At 44.0% G+C, this 21655-nt stretch overlaps 1 protein-coding gene across 2 annotated transcripts in view; it reads right to left on the bottom strand.

Annotated features, from left to right (window-relative positions):
* The window catches only part of LOC8052644 (PAN2-PAN3 deadenylation complex catalytic subunit PAN2), a 47896-nt gene extending 27667 nt beyond the window's left edge, over positions 1 to 20229 (bottom strand). Inside the window, exons 1-12 of one of the 2 annotated variants that reach the window (XM_029967419.4) lie at positions 20175 to 20229; positions 15064 to 15249; positions 14044 to 14213; positions 11109 to 11307; positions 10263 to 10387; positions 8130 to 8274; positions 5952 to 6090; positions 4961 to 5037; positions 3523 to 3647; positions 2596 to 2738; positions 1222 to 1379; positions 16 to 144 (exon numbers count right to left, since the gene is read on the bottom strand). In XM_029967419.4, coding sequence (XP_029823279.2) covers positions 16 to 144; positions 1222 to 1379; positions 2596 to 2738; positions 3523 to 3647; positions 4961 to 5037; positions 5952 to 6090; positions 8130 to 8274; positions 10263 to 10387; positions 11109 to 11307; positions 14044 to 14213; positions 15064 to 15249 — 1596 coding nt within the window. In that variant the 5' untranslated portion in view covers positions 20175 to 20229. Of the gene's footprint in view, positions 1 to 15; positions 145 to 1221; positions 1380 to 2595; positions 2739 to 3522; positions 3648 to 4960; positions 5038 to 5951; positions 6091 to 8129; positions 8275 to 10262; positions 10388 to 11108; positions 11308 to 14043; positions 14214 to 15063; positions 15250 to 20090 lie in introns of both variants that reach the window. The other variant, XM_029967418.4, reaches the window with a different exon arrangement.
* Positions 20230 to 21655: the final 1426 nt, after the last annotated feature.

The following is a 21655-nucleotide window of genomic DNA, read 5'->3' as shown; positions in this document are numbered from 1 at the left end:
TAAGCTTGCACTCACTTGGCAAGGAATGCCCTGTGCCGTGTCCAGCATGTGGAAGAGAAAGCCAAGCTCGCAGGCCAGGCAAAATTCCCGCTGGCAGATGTGGTTGATGACAGCACACCTCAGAGGATCCGTGAAGTACAACACCTGAATGAGAACAAGCTCTCATTTAGAAAGTATAAAAATAAAAATTTTATATTAAAACACTTTCCCACGTAAAACATTGCAAATCCATTTGGTATCCCAAGCACGCTCTGCAATCCAAGGATGCCTCACATCATTAATTTTGCCACAAAACCTTTAAACTTCGGTGTCCTCAGGTCTTATAAGCAGTTAGAGCACAAAAAGGACCCAATTGAGGGAACACCACCAGACACCCATTTATATTTAAAAATGAATCTTCTAAAACTGCATGGGCACTTTGACAACATTCGAGGATAGTTTCCTGTCTATTCTGGATCTGAGCTCCCTCAAAAGCCTCGTCGTGTTGCATTCCCAAGCACTGTAACATTCCCGCTTATTACACCATGGCATATACCCCACGAATAATTTGAATCACTTTAGGCATGTTGGACAATTACCCAAAAATTATGTAGTATCACATTTATATCTGCTAATTAAAAATGGCCTGGCCACAGAACAAAGACATTGGAAAAACAACATCTGAAACATCCACATATGGCTGAGCTCGTGAATTGGGACAAGGCACCGACACACAAAATCTAAAAACAATGGCTCGTTCGTTTAATTACTGAGCATCATGACACACACTGGGAGATTAGCCTACTGTATTCATGCCCATTAAGCGTCTTCCTTTTTCCAAAATGGAAGTGCACAAAGGAGGGGATGCTTGCATTCAAAGCGCTGTTATAGTATATTAATTATCCCGTAAAAATGGTTTGTGTGGTTTTGTCGAACCATATTCACCTTTTATTTGTTTGTCTTTTCTAAGAAAGCATCAGTGAGCGTGTTCTGCATATCCAATGTTAAAATAGCATATTACAGACTTCCTTGAAATTCGGAGTTCACTACTATCAACAGGCTCAACTGTATATGCCTCAAACATTCTTCTTCCTGCACTTACCTATTTTCAATTGCAAGAGCAAGTGCGCAGTATCATGAAAAAAAGTACTACATACTTCTAATAATGTGGACTTGCACTCTATTGATAACTGGAAGCATTCTATGTGACCCTATTAAAAGAAAGGACTGGATCTAGAATACCTGGATCATGTTGTTGCAGTATGCATTTGGCAGGTTTGTCTCTAGTCCCGCAAAGCATGTTCTGTTGTAGAGGTTGAAGTCAAAGTCCTCTATGCCCATCTTGGAATACTTGACGTCTATCTTTTTGTACCACTGTGGAATCATGTCCATGTCTTCACCTGCAGAGGAGGCCAAATCACCCAGTAAAGCAGAAATTTCCACCATCTATCTACAAAGTATGGAATGATTGCTGATAAAAAATAATAAAGTGAGTAAAATCCTGACTCCCTTCAAAACGTCAGAATATCTACAAGGTTGCCTGGGATAAAATCAAAAGCATAAATTTGGAGTCTCATTTGTTGTATTCTTTCAATGTGCAAAAAAAATGCTCAACATCATGTCTACACTGCAGTGCCTCCAAAGTACTTTCTCAAAATTCCTTTAACGGCAACTCCGCTCCGTTCGAAAAATTTCGGGAAAATGAGTGACTTCACATTAAAAAGCACTAATAAAAAACACCAGACCATTTGTTTGTGAAAAAAAGGATATATATCGTTAAATCTTACTTTAAACATGAGCAGAAATCTAAACCGAAACTTTGGCTCCGTCTGGCAACATTGGCATAGGTCCGCCAAAAACATGGCCATCGCGTAATACAAGATGTCACATGATCCTCTACGCAACGATAGGGGGGATTGGGGCAGGCCAGCGAGCCACCATTGGGCGGGCGTGTGCCAGGCGCAAGTGTCTTCTACACCGCACTCTTTACCACTTTTTGGTCTCTACGACATTCGACGATATCTGCACAATTGCGGCAACACCCTGCGCACTTAGTGTGAACAAAACTCAGAGAGACAATAATCATGAGCAATAAGACGACAATGACAGTTGTGACGTGGGAGACAGCGGTAATGGCGGGACGACTGGGTGGCTCTCAAGAAGCACGCTGCGCAGGCACATCAATCCCGTGGACACCGCTGAGCACCGAGAGGAAACGTTGCTGATGTTACCCATTAAGCTTGCCCGGAGAAGTAAAAACAAACAAAAAGGGGCAAAGGTCATGACGGTTAGCTCGACTGCGCTGTTGGTTGCACCTCAATTCGCCCGCTAGACTCAGCCGATTTCGGCTACTTGGCGCATTGCAAAGCTTGCCGGACCTTTTAAGAAGCATTTAAACAGAATTAAGTCGTAATATTTGATGCGTGGTCTTCCTAGGTGATACTGAAGAGGACTGTATAGCTTTCAAAAACAAAAATGAAGCGGAGTTGCCCGTTAATAAAGTAGTCGAAACTAAGATACGCAATAAAATAATTGCCAGTCGATTGCAGTGAGGTTTCATTTAAGTTAGGATAGTAAGAATGTGAAAGAAAGCGTCCTGGAATATAAAAAACTTACGAGTTTCCTTGGATCGACGGTGGTGCGTTTCTTGAGGGTAGCGTACCTCGTTACGCTTCCACAGGCCCGGGTTGGGGGCATAGCCCACGGAGCCAACCATCTTCATCGTGTTCAGGATCACTTGGTCTATGGGCAGGGATCTCCTACAAACATGTGCAAACTCAGACTTGAATGTTGCTCTCTACAGACACCGACACCGGAAACATTCATTGCTGTTCTATTAAACGAGAATTCGGTTCTGCCTAACCTTAAACTCTCATAAACCGGAATTTGCAAAACTTGGAGAGCCCCTGCATGCATCTAAAAATGATTAAATTAAACGGGAGCACTACAGTGTTCATACTTATTGATAAAAATGCAACCTGTCATTAAGATTATAAGGGCAAGCTCAAATGCAACGCACATATTGCCTCTTTTTAAGAAATGTGAGACTTTTTCTTCAACGTCCAGGTTTTTCAGTGGACTTATTAAGCTAGAAGCTTAATAAGCGATAAACATCAAAGTCCAGAATGATAAAACTGGTGAACTATAAAAATCGTGGCAAAGCCCTCTTACGCAGCATTTTGCAATGAAGCATATCACTCGCAAGAGGGCACACAATATAATAACTGTTTAAAACAAACAATGGGATGTTTTCCGCAACTTTTGGCTAAAATCAAAAATAAATTACCACCCACTGAAACGCTTTCATATTAATCACGAACAACAGCCTGACAAGTGGAAACCTGTCTACTAAAAAACTATACCCTTTAATTCACTTTTTCTTGACTTCAATGACATCAAAGCTGCTCATCACTCTCAGAACCATTGCATGCTTTCTCCCTCGCCCAGCTACTACTACACAATCACCAGAAATCCTGCGAGGGGGAAAAAGAAAGCATCAGGTGGCTGCAGGAAGGGGGCGTGAAAAGAATGTGCACCACACACCTATACACATATTTCGTGAACTCCTTGGGAAGGTCGGAGAGCAGCTTTCCACTGCAGTAGGGCATCGGAATGGTGGACAGTGGGGCGATGGGATCGTTTATGTCAATGGGGTGGTGCGGTTCCTCCTGAATCCCCAAAACGAAGTGGACGACGGAAAAAAAAACGGCAACAACCAACGTCGTTGAGGCACTTCACCAAACACAAAGAGGTGACGATACGTTTTTTACAGAATTTATGACTTTTTAACTCCAGGCATGCACTTTCTGACATTGCAGGTTCATGATTCTGTATCCACGTGACGGGAGCTTTTGTCAAAAGCTGCTGAGTTAGAGCAAGGCCCTCACTGAGTGGGATCCCATTTCAAAAACATGATCTGGCCTGCTTAACTGGATTTGGAGATAGGGCCGTGCAATGGCCGCGATTGTGCTCCTAAATCCAAAGGGTGTGACCGTTAGAGAGCAAAACAGAAGATAACTTAGTCAGAAAAATCGCCGAGACTGGGAAAAAGAAAGGGCATACAAGCACAGAGGTATCAAGCACAGCTGAAATTATTTGACAAAAATTGGTGTTCATATAGCCTTCAAGAACTCATACAAACATGAAAGAAACAAATGAATGAAAAAAACTCTTTCCACAGAAACACAAAAGGCAAAACATACAGAGAATGTATCATCTCTTCCGGAATTCCTATTTGTAAAAAAGGCCACACTAATTGAAAAAAAAAGAAGATTGATTTGTTTTTTGTATGTTTTGCATTTCCCATGGGCGGTCACTGCACTTTTTGTGTTCTTCTGGAAAGAGTTTTTTCGTCCCTTCCTTTCTTTTATGTTTGTATCGGTATTTTTGTCAAATAAATTCAGCTGTGTTTGAGACCTCTGTGTTTGTCTGTCCTTTCTTTTTCCGAGTCTCTGGGTTTGTCTTCCTATGTTCAAGTACCAACAGCTCGTTTGCGCCCTAACCTTCTGCTCAGAAGAGAACTGATCAGATCATAAATGTGCTTGTGTGACTTTGGCAAGTGCATTTTTCCTTATGCTACTTTTCCCGTTGTAGAAAAGCAAAGCAATATGAAGTCCCGAAAAGCACATTCTTTCGATTAAAGTGACTTCCAACTAATGTTACGATACAAACAAAGCCCTTTTAAAGTCTTTCTGCTCAAAGTTAAGAATGGGTTTTATATGAGCACATATCATTTAGTTCAATTTTCCAGCCTGTAAGCTGATGCTTGCAGACTCGAAAATAATTTTGTTTACTAAAACACGATAAATACATATACAAGGTAGACTGGGAATATTAGACTAGCTCCAAGAACAGGAATCTGTGGTTCACAATAGATGTTAAAAAAAGTGGCAGCCCACTGAAAATATTTTTAGAAGTAAAAGCGAGCGAAAGAATGCCCCAAAATAGTACAAAATGGTAGAAAAGATGAGCAGCGACATACCGGATCTGCAAATTCTGTCGGATTGCTAAAGTTGTTGAAGTTGACGTGTGAGCTGGCTCCATACAGGTGAAGGTAACCTAGAAAGTTGTTGAAGTTTTATGAGTACAAGAATTTCAGTAGTTCGACACGCACACACCAATAAACTAGCAAGTGCATACGGCCAATGCTTTATATTACAGATAGAAGCAACCTCCAAAGGCCTCTTGTTGCTGATATGGGCACTCGAGATATAATGTGTGGTAGGGCAATCTTTTAGCCTTAAATGACAAATAAAAACAGCATCATTGGTGTTATAATAAAAACTTTAGCAGTCGCACCATCAGAAAATAGCAAGGTTTACCATTCTGTTTTATCAACCAAGCACTACATTGTTTAAGTGCTTGCCGTCACACTTTACACGCTCCTGAAACCTCGTTTTAACGTTGCGCATTACTCGCCCGATATTTCCTGCGGTATCTGCTGCAACTGCATGCTGGATAGCATCTTTGGGCAGTTGCCTGCACCTTACACCTTGCGCTCACCAGGCATCATCACAAACGATGATGCCTGGTGAGCACGGAACAAGGGTAAGGCAGTGCTTGGTTGACATTACGAAGTAGTAAACATTTCTCTTCCCGACTTTATAGTAAAGGTTCAAATAGTACCTTCATACCTTTCAAGATTGGGAAAATATACTGCCAGACCCAGTACAGAGTATGTACGAATAGACTCAGGCATAATAAACCCTCGAAGCTAATGTGGAGAATTGTGCATTGCAAACTAAGAAAAACGTATATGTCATTCCTGATGAAAAGCACAAATTCGTCAACAGCATTTGGCACCAAACACCAATAGGCTCCCAACTGACCTGAGCTATAACTTCAGAAAGAGCTTTAGGTGGCCCTGAATGCAATTTTTTGCTTGTTTTCTTTTTTACCCAAGGAGAAAAATGCATCTTTCGATCACACATCACTGCATGCTGCATTTGGATGAAAACCAGAAAGAAGCTCACCAGCAACATCTCCGAAGGCAAGCGCCTGGCAAGACGACGAGGTGTCAAATGCGTGCACCCCAGCACCCCCCGTCTCCAACTGGTAGATGTAGGAGGACTGGGTCGTTATGCTCGTGTCCACCAACTGGAACTGCCCTGTCTTGGGAAACAACCAAAGATCACTAAAAGCAGCTCTCCAGTTTCTGAGCAAATGATAATGCCTTGTCATCAGTCCTGGAGCTTGGATGTGACAACACTAAAGAAATACATTATGAGCAACGCTTACAGTAGGAAAGCTCCATTCTCCAAATGTCATGTGGAAAGCGCCATTGGGTGCCTAGTGCAAAGCCGCTGCAATAGATCTATCTCACCAAGCTTTCCACGCATGCGTGACGCTGCCATAACTGTAGTTCATAAGATGCAGACGCCAGTTCACGAGACAGCTCATGCCGCCTCGTGCTCTGCTCGTACAGACCTCCAGCGGGGTTGTCGCACGTGCAGAAAGACTACAGCTCCCACGATGCATGGCGGCAGCGGTGGCATACTCAAACTAGCTGGTGAGATCGGTCTATTGGCAATAGTACACACTCATTCATTCAAACTCCAAAAAGCCACAAATTTCGTTTCAATTATCTGAAGTTTGAATTATGAGAAATATATCTAAATATGATGCGAAATAAAATTATGATTTGTTATATGAATGGCTACACGTGCAAAGCAGATATTTGATTATTTCCTCTACACAGGCCTACTAATCATAAGCAGGTATGCCACACATGAAACATTGGTAAAATGTATGAGATAAGTTTATTCATCCCTCAAAAATGTTGTCTATCATGAACTGTTTCGATGGCATGTGACACCTCAAAATAAAATTGTTTGTTCATCCAGCAAAAAAGTTGTACATTGCGGACTATTAGACACGTTGAGCACGCTTCTTTCCGAGCACCGATGCACTGCAGAAAAGCAACACCTGCGGAAGCGAGCTCCACGAGTGTTGCTTCTCTGCAGTGCACGGATGTTCGGTAAGAAGCGTGCTCAACGGGGTCACGAGAAGAAAAAGTATGAATTACACGAAAACGTTGCTCGAATTAAGTGACTTATAAATACATTAAAAACATAGCAAAACAACTAAAATTCTGAAATTTCTTTGAAATAACCAAAAGTATGAAATATCCCAGTTTGAATCATAGCGAGTATTTCGAGCTTTAGAGACGTGTCCGATAGTTCAGGCGATGCCGTCTAGGTCTGTCGCAGGCTGTTTTAACATTTGTGAAGGACATAAAAGTGTTTCCTGCAATTTCAGAGAAGGCTTTGGATGACCGGCAACAATGCATTAAGCGCCAAGTTGGCTGAAGTGTCGTTACTCTAAAGCGTAGCTTATCCAGCGACTCCGTAGTCACTGTTAACGAACGCAGGGTGAGGCAAGTTCCAAGCATCGCATTTTCGCTCCACAGCCAAGGAGATTACAGCATTAGCCAATATTTTTGTGTTGTATATGTGTTATTGATCTGTGAATTTTGAGCATGTGTTTCTGTGTTGTGCAAATCCACTCCTATCTTGGTCCTGTGAAGGACCGATAGTATTTCAAATAAATAAATAAAATATATAAATAAAATATATAAATAAGAATGCCATAAAATGAATCAGGAAGCAAAAAGCATGAATGTAAAAGCCACACCCTGCATTTGTCAAAGGGAAGCCTGAAGAGATTCTTGAAATCAAACAAGCAGCAAAAGTTGTAACGTAGACACCTCAAAAATGATATGCTTTAAGTTTTCTTTCAATCTTATTAGTAGGAGCGTTGTAGTAGCCAATTAAGATTTCGATGCAGACCCTCCCATTGCGGCGCGCTGAGGGTAGAAAGGCGCGAGAGAGGAGAGAAAAACTGGCAGAAGTGACGTCATTAGCAGGGTCAGATGACCCCTGCTTGTTACTCAGCTGGCTCGGGGATGCCGACAATGACATCACGACGCCCTGAACAGATAGCAGGCGGCAGAGAGGATCGCAGCATGCCCTGCAGCAATCACTGAGCATATTTTTCAAAACAAATTCGGTTTACGTTTGCTTCTACCCAAGTGCGATAGCTGAATTTACGAGACAACAAGCTACAGAAGTTAGCTCCCAACTCAGATTTCTTGAAAAGTGTTTCAGCTCCCCTTTAAGCCTCAAGTGGCTCTAAATGACACGAATTCTCACCTGGGAAACCACAAAGAGGCGGGACGTGAAGGCAGGGACAAAGCGTAGAAGAGAGGGCGGGAACATCATCTGGATGGGGGCCACCGCCCTCATTACACGCAGGTCGTACACCTTGATGAACATGTCCACCGTGAGTGCCCCATGCCTGCGGCAAAAACGCATCGGCCTGCTTAGACTCCCGCTTTTCAAAGTCTAGCAGCAAATATTGATCTTTTGCTTTTTTTTTTTTTTTTTGAAGCAGAACTAGGCATGCTTTTCTCCGCGCTTAAAAGAGCGTGGAAAGTTGGGAGATCAATGTCATGAAAGCTTGGTGACGGAAGTGACGTCACACAGATAACATTGGAGCGCTGACCAATTTTCATTGTTCTGCTCCCTGACAGCGCACCGTGCCTGCTGCCAAGAACCGTGCAATAAGGCATGCACAGTAGACCATTTCAGCTCAAATTCTCACACTCTTTCACATTTGCACCCGACGACCTTGAGGTCGCCCTGAGGTCATCCTAGAGGTCGTCCTAGACGTCGTCTTTGACGTCATCCTTGAGGTTGTCTTAGAGGTCGTCCTAGAGTTTGTCTTTGACATAGTTCTTTAGGACGTCGTCCTAGAGGTTGTCCTAGGCATCATCCTCGACGTCGTCCTTGAGGTCATCCTAGAGGTTGTCCATAAGATCGCCCTAGAGATCGTTCTAGATGTCGTACTTGAAATCACCCTAGAAGTCGTCCTAGACATAGTCTTTGATATCGTCCTCAACGTCGTCTTAAACGTCGTCCTAGAGGTTGTCCTAGCAATTTCTTCTCTGCTGGTTTGGTTGTTTGCTTGCTCCAATGCGTCGTGCTCCTGCCCGATTGAAACGGCAATAGACGCCGTTCCAGCAGCCGTGATTCCACAATCATCGGTCATCGCTCTGGACAGCGGGCGGCCGAGCTCGCATCCTCTGCGGCACGAGCAGTTCATGCAACTCTCAAGCATGGCTCGGCAAAGCGTTAACCCTTGATGACAGATGATATGTGCCTGTCCTCATTGCGCACACTACTTCCAAAGCAAAGCTGAAGCAAAAAAAGATATTAAGCATACCATAAACGACTGTTTTCGCGAGCTCAATGTTTTGAGAATTTTTAAAGTTATGGGATTTGGGAATGTTTTGCAGGCACAAAATTCTGTGATTTAGAGTGATATGCTATGTATTCTTCACCATAGGCTGAAATATTTGCGTGATAAATTTTTCGCTATAATTTCCAGCCAGCTAGGTTCACGAATATTTACTTGTTTACAGTATATACTCTTTTTCAATTTGTTTACAGACAACACATGGCAGCAAGAAAGCACACAATTGGTAATAAGATCAAAAAGCAAAAACAAAATAAAATTTAAAAAATTAAGGTGACAAGCCAAAAACGAAAATCCAATTAAAAGTCATTCCCAATATCCACATTGTTTGTGAGCGCATTCTCATTTCTGTTTTCTATTAGACATTACGGTAAGTGCAAACACAGGAACAGATACTTTCAACTGTCATTCTGTCTCTCGTGTTTTTACTTTTGGTAATTTAGTCATCTCTAATTGCAACCAACGTGCACACCTTTGACTCTGTTTTCCGTTCTTTTGCAGCATTTTGACATGCCCAAAGCAACTTTTGACACATGTCGTGCTCCTCACTTTGCTGAGATCACTGGATGCTCAATTAAGCTCCAAAATTGCCATTAAAAGCAGGGGTGCACAACTCGAAACTGATGCAAGCCAAAAAAAAGCGTTTTTGGGAACTGCATGGGTTTTCAATCCGGCAGACAGGTTTCAATATCCGTCATCATTGCACTGGTTGCCGTCTTTCGAACATCTCGCAGTGTCATGTCTGCGGGTCGTATATAGTGCACCCCTGATTTAAAGAATGTTTAATTTTTTTTTTTATTTGTAAATATGCGAAAAAAAACTTCTAGTGTTTTTTTTTTTTTTTTGTGCACTATTAAGTTAGCAAAAATATTTTTTGCAGGAATTTGGAAGTCGTAAAGAAATCACTCCAGGATTAAAGTAACTTCGAGAAGGTATCTTAAAATTTTAGAACTCACTTTCATGCAGATAGAAAGGCACAGAAAAAAATATTTCAATACACACCAAAAATAAAAGAAAGCTACACTCACCTGTTTGTAAATCCGCAAGTGACAACCATATTGCCAAGTACATCGAAATCCGACAGGACCCCGGTACCCGAAAGAGATTCCAGAGTGTACTCCACATTAAACGTGTTGGGGTCCCTTAGCGTGACCTGCCAACAAATTATAATAAAAATAACTACTACATACCGTACAACAAAATCCAATTTAAGGATTGATCCTTCAAACTACAAAAAAGAAAATAAATTATCAAAATGAGCTCAAAACTTCATGAGGTCATTTTGAGATTACATAGTCACAACTAGAGTAGCTTACCACTTCCAAGTCAGAAACCACTCACTTAAGGTTATGACAACCGAGGAACATAATCAAACTGACTACTGCATATTCATTTTGTCCCTTTAGCTGACGCATACTGCTATGATCGTTCTCCATCGAGCCTCATGTGCTTCTTTCCCGCACCTGCAGAAATGCATATTCATACTGCCAAACTGGACAAAAATATGCACCGCAAAACTAAAAGCCCCAGCAGTTATTTCAAAATGACCAATAGTAATCCGCTGCGACAACACCTTCTTGTGTGCCAATTTAAATGCAACAATTCTGAGTATCGGACTAAACTATGTAACTTGGCAGGTCCCACATAAAAGGGTCAGTGCGACGAATTTGGAGCCCAATTATGTCACGTTTATTTTGTGCACGACAGCCACCTGGGGAACTTCCTCTTGGTGACTCACCAACAGAAAGCCACCAAGGAAAAGTTTTTATCGTTGCACGTTGTTTCAATAAATGTTTAGATAAAGTTCAGCGCTAGTCTTGTCCTATCTTGTAAGAATGAACCAACTCGCCCACATGGCCACTTTGGTGACTCACCTTCCCGTTGAAGTCGGCGCAGCAGATGAACCTGGGGTGGCGTCGAATGACGGCGCAGCCATTCTCCCCTACGTCGGTGACCACCTTGTGGTCACCTCTGGACAGGTCGAGCTCAATGAGGCTCGGCTGGTTGCCTCCCATCAGAAGCGAGCCAGAAGGAGACAGCGTCATGCAGTGCATGTCCTCCATCTCTTCAGAGCTGTCCCAAATGACAAAATGGCCATCAATCTTTACAACACACGGGCGTTCCTTGCCAACCCCTCGTTCAAATAAAGGTGGCCATACTTTGAGTCAAGCGACGGTGCATCAACAATGCTGATGTGTCGTATCAATTTGATGTGTCGATACAACTTCATGTTTCTAGTAAACTCCTTGGAGAAGAGAGGCAACAGGGGCATAAGTCGTTTTAGACAATGTCTTCGGCGTTGCAAAAAGTCCTCTTCTTTATTTTTTTTTTTTTTTTTGAAGGTTAATTATTGTATTAGAACTTTTATTGAACATTTTTAAAACATTTTTTTTTCACAGAATGCAACACACCAAGACTAGAGTTCAACTGTGATTCAACAGCCAAACTCAGTGCAAGAAACAGCAGGAGTCAAACGTGTCACACATTATGGGCTTCCATAGATCCAGAGCATTTTGTTGCCGCCCTCAGTGACCATGGGGAGCGGGGGGGGAGGGAGGGAGGAGTTATGTTTGGAGATCAAATTTTCAAAAGCAGCTATATTTAGAGCAAGAATTCCCTAAGTAGCTAAATTCAGAGCTAGATTAAAAGAAGAGAGCCAATTAATTTGGGGGCGGCCACAGATTGGTCACCCCCAAAATTCTGCTCCCTAGGCAGCTACCTACTCTGCCTATTGGTAAGTTTGTCTTGTATAGACCCTAGACCAAAAAAATGAAAGCCGCTTACAACTCCCTGTAACGCCGAATTAGAGCGTAGCTCTTGAGGAGGAGGAGGGAAGGGCACTGGGGGGGGGGGGGGTTAAACTAACCAGGGGGGGGGTCACGTTACCTTGGGGGTCACGTGACCCCCAATGCCGATGATGTCATCACTGACGTCACTGATGACGTCATCAGTGACGATGACGATGCGGGTACCGATGACGTCATTAGTGACGTCACTGATGACTTCACCAGTGATGATGACGAGGACGATGCGAATGTCGGTGACGTCATCAGTGACGTCGCTGATGACGTCATCAGTGATGATGACGATGACGATGCGGATGCTGGTGACGACATCAGTGACGTCACTGATGACGTCATCAGTGATGATGACGATGACAATGCGGATGTCGGTGACGTCATCAGTGATGATGACGATGACAATGTGGATGCCGGTGACGTCATCAGTGATGATGACGATGACGATGTGGATGCCGGTGACGTCATCAGTGATGATGACGATGACGATGTGGATGCCGGTGACGTCATCAGTGATGATGACGATGACGATGCGGATGCCGGTGACGTCATCAGTGATGTTGACGATGACGATGTGGATGCCGGTGACGTCATCAGTGATGATGACGATGACGATGTGGATGCCGGTGACGTCATCAGTGATGATGACGATGACGATGCGGATGCCGGTGACGTCATCAGTGATGACGATGACGATGTGGATGCCGGTGACGTCATCAGTGATGATGACGATGACGATGTGGATGCCGGTGACGTCATCAGTGATGATGACGATGACGATGTGGATGCCGGTGACGTCATCAGTGACGATGACGTCATCGGGGGTCACGCGACATCGGCGGGGGTCACGTGACCTCGAGGAGGGGGCCACGTGACCTCAGGGGAGTCACGTGACTTCGGGGGGTCACGTGACCCCCCACGAGGTCACGTGACCTTGGTGGGGGGCTCGCGCGGTGCATTATGGGACATTTCCCATGATGCACCGCGCGGTTACGCCGACGCTGACGGCGACGCCGACGGCGACGGCGACGGCGACGGCGACGGCGACGCCGACGGCGACGCCGCTCAAGCCGGAAACGGGCCCCTAAGAGCTGCGCTCTAAAAATAAAAGACGTTTCCAAATCTTTGCAAAGTGAAACTAGAGCACAGCTCTTGAGGAGGAGGGGAGGGTATGTCCCTCCTCTTGCTTCATATCCTCCATTTCTCCTCCTCCTACCCTCCTACCCTCCTCCTCTTCCTCGTCTCCTCCTGCTGCTGAATTTATTCATGGGTGACGTGACACGAAGTCGTGGCATCATTTTCCCCGCTAAATTTAGCGGAGGAATTGAATTAGTGTTGAGGTCACGTAACGTCAATTTACCCGCTAAATTTAGCGGGAAAATTTCCCACTATATTTCGCACAAACATTTCCCCGCTAAATCTGGCAGAAAATTTCCACACAAAATTCAGCAGAAACATTTCCGCGCTAAATTTAGCCAAAACATTTCCCTGCTGAACTTAGCGAGAAAATTTCCCGGCTAAATTCAGCATAAAAATTTCCCAGGTATCTTTAGCGGGGAAACGTCCCATAATGCAACGTGCAGTCACACCAACGATCACGCCGCTCAACCCAGAAACGAGTGCCTAAGAGCTGTGCTCTAAAACAAAAAAAAGCTTAGTCATATTCGACTAGAGCAGGGGTTCTCAAACTTTTTGGTCTCACGGAACCCCAGGAAGCCTCAAAGACTGCCGCGGAACCCTCCTCCCCCTCCATATTTGCCGACCGAGAAGCAACAGATGCACAATTGTAGGCAATTCTGCTTGTGTCGCTTCCCATATATCCCCACCATATCAATCGCGATGTCAGTACAAAGTGAGATGAAGGCGCTTTACATGGTCCTGCCGCGCAGCCTGCGACATGGGGGGGGGGGGGGGGGGGGGGTGCAATTTGGGTGTTTGCGGAACCGAGTTTGAGAACCCCTGTATTTGAAGTGGTTGACTGCTCGTCTCCAGAACAGGAAAGCCAACCCACCTGTGATGAAACACAATGAGTCCCCGCCGGTTGTTGAGACGCACAGTGTTGCTGGTAAGGGACAACACCCCCGCATCCACGGTGCTCAGCTGCCTAACCTCGTTGGTGGCGTGGACTTGGAAAGACGTGTACTTCTGGAGCTCAGACGTGTAGTAAGACGTTACATGACCCTGGAAAGAAGCAACAAGTTTACATCGTCCCAGAGAAAACCCCCACATCAGGTATCTAGTGCAGAAAATGTGTACTTCGACCTTTCTGCATATCAATGAGTAGCAATTAATTTTTATCTTTTTTTACCATTGCAGCCATTTAATAACTTGATAGCTCAGAAATAGATTACTCTTAGAGGAACTGTGGTGAACAGAAACAGTGACATCTCTATTTGAACAGGTACCTGATGTAAAACACGCTTTTATATGTTCTATAACATCAATCAATAAAAAAAATTTTTTAGGTAATTATAATTATTAAGTGAGGCAATATTATTGTAGTAGGTTATACTCCAAAGAACCACAGAAAACGAGAACCATAATAATGTCTACACAAAAAAAGAAAGCATTTCAGGGAAGAATTCTGGTTCCCAGACCTTCGAACTGACTCTAGGGCGCCTAAAATGCGTCTTCGAGTGGTGAACTTGGCATTCCATAATGCCCACGCGTCAAAAGCAATCCCGCAGCAGCAACGAAAAAATGTGACTGGAGAACCAACCGCCTAGATTGTGACAAGACGTCACAATCTTGGGGGTTGGTTGTAAAAGTTTCGGCAAAAAAAGGAGCAAATGCTCGTCGTAGCATCCCAACACGTGGCTGCTTAAACTCTCATGGACTGTGAAGCTCGACGGTGACCGACAGCAGAACAGCCCCGGCTGCTTTGCCACTGCCAGGATGGTGCAACAGCATGACACAAGTAGGACGTCATAAGGCAAAAACGGAGGAACCCCACATGAGGATGCAGTAAATACACCAGTCCGAGACGTGGTTCCAGGAACTCCAGATACACAAAAAGCGTGCTTTAACCCACCCCGGAGTTTCCCATCCAGAGCAGCTCTTCCTGGGAGTCAAACGCGAGCGCCGACACGCCGAACTGGCTGCCACCGTCCACGAGCACATTCTGGAGGAAGCTGTAGTCCTGGCCGGGGGCCAGGGCAGGGAACTGTTCCAACGAACCTTCCCCAACACCTGGGTACTTGGCCACCCCGTAGTCCATCTGCAGCCAGAGATAGTTCAAACAAAAGAAGTTTCGTTATAAGATAGTACTAGCCTCGATCTCATACCCAAACAAAAAGCGGGTATGCCTATTTTTGAAAAAAAAAAGAGTACATTGCTTATAACATTAAAGAATAAGTAGAAGAAAAGCAGTTGCCTTGTGTGAATATGTGCCTTTTCAGTCTCGTACATACTTGTATCAAGCTACCTAATGGGCTGCTAACGACAAAATTAGGCCGTTATTGATGCTCTCATGTCGAGTGACCTGCTCGGGATGCGATGGCACCAAAAGTAGTAGGACAACGAGTCCAAAACTATCGATACATTTCTGATGACTTAGATAGAATGGGACATCATTGTAGCCTATCATTTCTATTGAATTGAATAAATCAATGTGTGCAAGTTAAAGTTTAATGTGTCAATTCTGTTTTCTTAAGACTTTTCTATTCCTTCCACTAGTTAATATAAGACAAAACAATTTTGTTGGTAATTGCAGCTGACACAGAAAGAGGATCCGACTAACTTTACTGAGTGAATGGTTAAATTAGGCCTCGAATATGTCTCAGCATTTTAGGTACTGCACCACTGCAACTAGGTTTCTTTGGAATTGAATTTCTCTCAGTTTAGTTTCTTTCAGTACAGGTTACTAATTGCAAACAGCATGCTGCCTCGATTGCTAGACACAACAAAAGCATTTTGGAAGTAACGTTGTTAGCCGTAAGTACGGAATGGCAGCTGAAATATTTACTGCAAACTATGGCCACCTCTTTCAATACAAACCCCGCTATCTAATTTTTCTGCGGCACTCGAAAAGCCACCTATAGCAATTTATGGCACAAAGCACATTGGGACAGAAAAGATCAAACTGTTGCAAGCTACTTTGCATGACAGCCAAGTATAGACGCTTTCAGCGCGCGCCAGATTGAGCCGCCATAACCGACCTTCTCTTGCCTCACCGAGATGCCGAGCCACTGAAACGGGCGTTGACGGGCCTCCACAAGGGCCTACGCTGGGGAGAAGGACACAGTAGCATTTAAAGGGGCAATAACCTGTCCTCCTGTGGTAATGATGAAGTGGAGCGAACGGAATAAGCGGGAACAAAAACTGAAGGTCGGTTATGGCGGCGCCCATGCACAGCTGCCTGAAAGCGTCTATAGATAATATTCTTAGATACAAATGCAACATACTTCTCATAAATACTGGTCCCTATGATGACTGGCTCTCAACATTCTGTGCAGGAATATACCGTAATATCCTGAGTCATCACCCACCCACCCTGCTGCCTGAAATTAATAAAAAAAAGAAGGTGGGGTGGCCCATGTGTCAGTGGGTAAGCGCAAAACGTTTAGAAGAAACTAAAAGCTAAAAAATGCCCAATTTTCCATAAATATTTTGCGCGACTGCACAAGAGATACATTAAACTCAAACTCGAATTAGTTTCATTGTTTAATGCAAGAATTACTCATGAAAGAATGTTTTACTTTCACAAAGTTTGTTGCTTGCATATGTGCGATGAACACTGCCGATCGGCATACAGCATGAACGTTTGTTCCACAAAAGCATGTTTCGAACACCGCTATGTTCTCTTCGTTAGTAAAAAGAAAAAAAGACAGATAATAGAACAACCAACCAGGTGCAACAAGCGAGCGAGCTGGTGGGTGAAAGCGACAAAGTGCGCATCGGGCCAAGTTGTGCAACTTTCTTATAAGTAAACTGGCGTACGTTTATAAGGCCTTAACTCAGTCTGCCTCAATGGGTGACTTGTCTCTCAGCTGCAGATGAGAGATTGAACCAGTGCTGTACAACCGCTAGCCTGGGGTCCTTAACCTGCACCTTGCAGTAGCGATACACGACCGCACGCCGGTGCGGCGGTCATCTACATCGAAATGGGCAGGGATGGGGATTTAACCCAGGATCCCTGGGTTCTGCAGTGCAACTTTCCCGTTTGGTACATACATGCATGCGTCCGTGCAAGGCGTGCTATCAACGCGGGTTGAGGCAGGATTGCTCCGTGGCATAGACGGCACCATGAACACAGAGCTCAAACTGGAACGGAATGCTTCACAAACACCTGTGTGTGGTGTTCCAGTAAATCTTTGCTTACCAGTTGACTTTGTTTCAAACATTACACAACCTTACCAACCGCGGCTGCGACGTTCCGGGAGATGGAGCGGGTTCACGATGACCATAGTTTGGTGGAGACAGACTTTGCCCTCACACTCTGCGGTTACATTCCAGAATATGTGGCGTTCACTGATATCACGATCCCTGAATGGGTTACCACTTGTTTTATTTTTCCGACCTTTTTTTTTTTTTTTTTGAAGAAACTCTTTTGTAAGCAACATAAAGTTTCATTTTGCTACCTCCATCGTTTTTGTTTTTTTTTCGCACGCATGTACTCCGACTTTAGGGTCGCAGGTATCGGGGAGGAGATGCATAAACAAAGTGAAGTGTCTTTCCCTCTGCTTTACTTTGTCACGGACGTCCTCCAACCGCAAGGTCTGCGGCCATGTCATTCGGGTAGGATGTCCGCGGATCACGGAGTCCGCGTTGGGGTATTTGTAGGGGTGGGGGATGACCCTGTTTTTTTTTGGAAATCAATATTCGCCAAAAACGTGGTGTGGCCAATGACTCGAGATATTACGGTAGATGCACAAGCTTTGTACAAGAAATGTTTGCCTAATTAATTTGTTAATAGTCAATATAATAGGTAGAAAGAACCTGAAAGGACCGTGCATGATTGTTTTCATAAATCTGCGCTTAATTACTGCATGCACGGTAGTTCCTTCAATACTTGGTTTCACAAACCATCTTTATGTTTACATGAACTCAACTGACCTACAGGTTTTCAATAGAGCTCAACTGAGCTGGCCAACCCCCCCCCCCACAACACATTCAAACTTCTATAGATTTCAAGGTTGAAAACAAGGTGCTTCTTTCTAAAAGGAACTGGTGAGATTGCTTTGACAGCACATTAGTTTTGTGTTCAATAGCTTGACGATGAGACAAGAGCATAAAAGCTGTAGAGCAGTTTTTATCTCAACAAAATAGGCATCAAAACCAACTGTGCCGATCGCTTCTAAGCAATGAACCAGGTTAGCCGTCATGGCTAGAACCAGATATTGAACCAATGATAACAAAACATGAAACATGCTATGTGCTGGTTCACAATAAACAAATTTACAACTGCCATTGAAGCCAAATGTTGCCTCTACCAAAAGATACTGGGAGCATTGTGGAGTTGTTTCACAAAAGCTGCCACAATCGGGTACTTAAATCAAATGGGTTAATCAGTCATTTTTCTATTTCCAACTATAGTTTTAAAGTGTTTAAAGTGACAGGAATACATATGTTTCCGCAATGTTGTCAACATCGCAAATATGTAACCTCAGTTTCCAAATCTTCGACAGCACCTTACACAAACAGGTAATCCACAAACATATAACGCACGTAATTCCCTGAGCAATTCATGCTGCAGAGGCGGTCGGCAATGTCCCTCGAATGACCCCAGCCCTTCAACGTGCAAGGGAGCACGGGGAAAATAGCGAGCTACATCCTCGTCATGGGTTGTACCAGTGCAGAAAAAGCAGCGAGAAAGATAACAGCAAAATCCAGAATGCAATCTGATTGTTCGTCGAAACCTTAGCAGTCCCTCCGAGTCTCAATTCGTTGGAGGCAGCCGCGACCTGCAGGACGGCAGGACGTAGGGCATTCAGCGCACTGTCTGCATGCCGACTCTGCTCTAAAATCTGATTCAAGAGTATCTGCTGCAGCCAGGAGATTCCCACAACCTGAGCCTCAATAAGACGAGTTGGCCCCTCAGCTCGATTAAGGTGGTCAAAAAGCAGACGATTCTCTCGCTCGAGCTGAACAGTCTCAGACTTTGTCAGACGCAAGGTCCCTTCGTCTGAAGCGGGCTGCTGAAACCAGCAAGCCGCAGACGCCACTCTGGATGCCACATTGGAGAAAGGCCGCAGTTGGTAAAATTTTGGCAGGAACTGAGCGGGGCACGTTGTATTTAGGGCGATGTCACCGAAGTGCTGCGTTCCGAATTTGGACCACTGGTGCCTGCTGCAGATGTTTCGGATGTGCATGGCTTTCATCTCGGCGTAAATCCTGCACACTGCCCGGAGGTACTCCCGTAAGGAATGCAACATAATCTCGTAGTGCGCGAAAAATTGCCGCTTAGCATCACGCCTCACGTCGGGGTGCTGCAACAGGTGATTAAGCATTTTTTTGGTGTTCCGTGCGAATTGTTCCACGAGTCTGTCGACTTTGTCTCTCTCTGTGTCCGCAGCGGGTGAGAAACCGAACATTATCTGGTCCCTGCAAAAGTAGGCATCTCGGTGACTCAGCAAATAACGCTTCATTCTGGTGATCGTGGAGAGAATGTCGAACGCCTTTGCGTTGAAAAAGTTCTGGTGCGTCGACTGTATTTCGGTGAATCTGCATCCGGGGACAAGCCGTATAACCTCTGGTACTGCCGTAGTGACGGCCTCTTTGAAAAATTTTGTGATATCCATTCTGTAACCGAATTAGTGCCTTGCGGAAAGAACCCGTTCGGACTTTTGAATACTGTCGGATTTGCACCGAGTGTCTTCGCCGTACTGCCGTACAAAATGACAGTACATAACCAATCTGCACTAAACAAAGCCATGTTCACAATACTTCGCAATTAATTGAGCATGCGTTCCTGCTTTCTGGATACATAGTAAAAGTCTTCGGGTTTCGCAAGCGAGTTAGCAAAGAATTTACTCGGCGGTTTGACGTCGTCACTTCGAAACAGTGCATACAACTCATTTAACAATTTAAAGTGGAACAAAAAATAGGTGCTTAACGTACCAATAATTTATAAAACCGCTTGTTTTTCTTCCGCTGCGGTAGCCGGCCAACTTTGTAAACATCCCGCATACGCTGCGAGCTCACCTGTTATTGTTTACCAGCAGGAGGCCATGTTGAAGGACTTGTCAAACGCATAGATAATTCAAAACAAAGTGAACAAAGTGAGCCCACTCAATAAGCAGCTTATTAGCGCCATCTTTGAGGTGTAGAAACAAATAAAAACTGATTGCTAAGTTTGGGTATTTATTTGTGCCAATTTATCAGGTCACATTCCACTTCATTGAGTTTTAAAATAACCATAATAGTTTATTACGAACCCAGCTGTTGTACTTCAGCTTTGGTAAAATTTGCCAACTTTAACGAAATGTATTATTAGTACGGCAGCACTGTGCTGCGTGAGCTTGTATTGGCGCGCGTAATATGAAAGTGATTTCGTTCATCTCGCGCTGCAGTTTCTTTTCCTGGTTTTGTGCCTGTATTTCGCTCGCCATAGTTATACTGATTGATCACATGCTGCCTTTTATGTTAACTATTCACCCATGACTGAGTTGGCCTGGCTGAGACGTTAATTTTGGAGTGGATCAACGAGCAAGGGCTTCGTAAGTACAGCACGCCGCTTCGCGGCGACAGTCTGCGGCGGCTCATTACAAAAATGTGAACCCATTTGGCCTACCCGAAAACGCCGCTTCGCGGCGTCCGACTATTCGCTAAAGTGTCATTCGGTGAAACGTGGGCGTTCGCTAAAACGTCATTCGATCAAGTGAGTGCCTCCCCATTACCGAAAGTTCATCCGCGCAGATGTAGCGCTGTCCGGAGGACAATTCGTCTGCTTTTTGCCCGAGAGTTGCATTTTTAGATTTTATTTGTTTATATCAGTGGTTCTCAAACGGGGTTCCGCGAAGGCATTGTGGGGCTCCGCGAGGCCCTGCCTCATCAGTCAAGCCCGGCAATAAAAGTTGCCTTTTTTCAGATTGAGAAGAAACATTCCAATTTTCGGGCAAGGTCCCTCGTGTGTATGTCAATGAGAGAAGTCTACTTCACACTTTGTGATAATATGCTCTGGACTAACCACGTAAGAAAGCTCTGCTCTAAACTGGGTAAATCTGTAGGAATTATGAACAAACATAGACATGTTCTACCGAAAAGCGTAAAAAGTGTTTTATATAACTCATTATTTTATTCACATTTGTGTTATTGCAATCTCGTCTGGGGAAATACGTCTGATTCAAGTTTAAATATGATACATTTATTACAAAAAAAAAAGGTGATACGGATAATAGCAGATGTTTCTTACATTCATCACACCGAATCATTGTTTCAATTATATAAGATCCTTAACATACAGCAAATTTATAACTACCGTTGAACAATAGCTTACAGAAATGCGACATACGGTCGTTCCAGTACAATTCTTCAACTATCTGAATTAAAAGAAACAGAGAATTATTACCCGTCTAGACATCACCAACCTTGGAAAATTCCGAAATGTAGGACAAATTATGGAAAACAAACAATACGTTATGCTTTACCTCTTTTGTTGAATGAATATTGTGATCAAAATATAG

Source organism: Ixodes scapularis, unplaced genomic scaffold (assembly GCF_016920785.2).
Source record: "Ixodes scapularis isolate PalLabHiFi unplaced genomic scaffold, ASM1692078v2 PGA_scaffold5__190_contigs__length_132052651, whole genome shotgun sequence".
In the NCBI taxonomy this organism is placed as follows: Eukaryota; Metazoa; Arthropoda; class Arachnida; order Ixodida; family Ixodidae; genus Ixodes; species Ixodes scapularis.
This window is presented reverse-complemented; position numbering and strand designations above follow the sequence as displayed.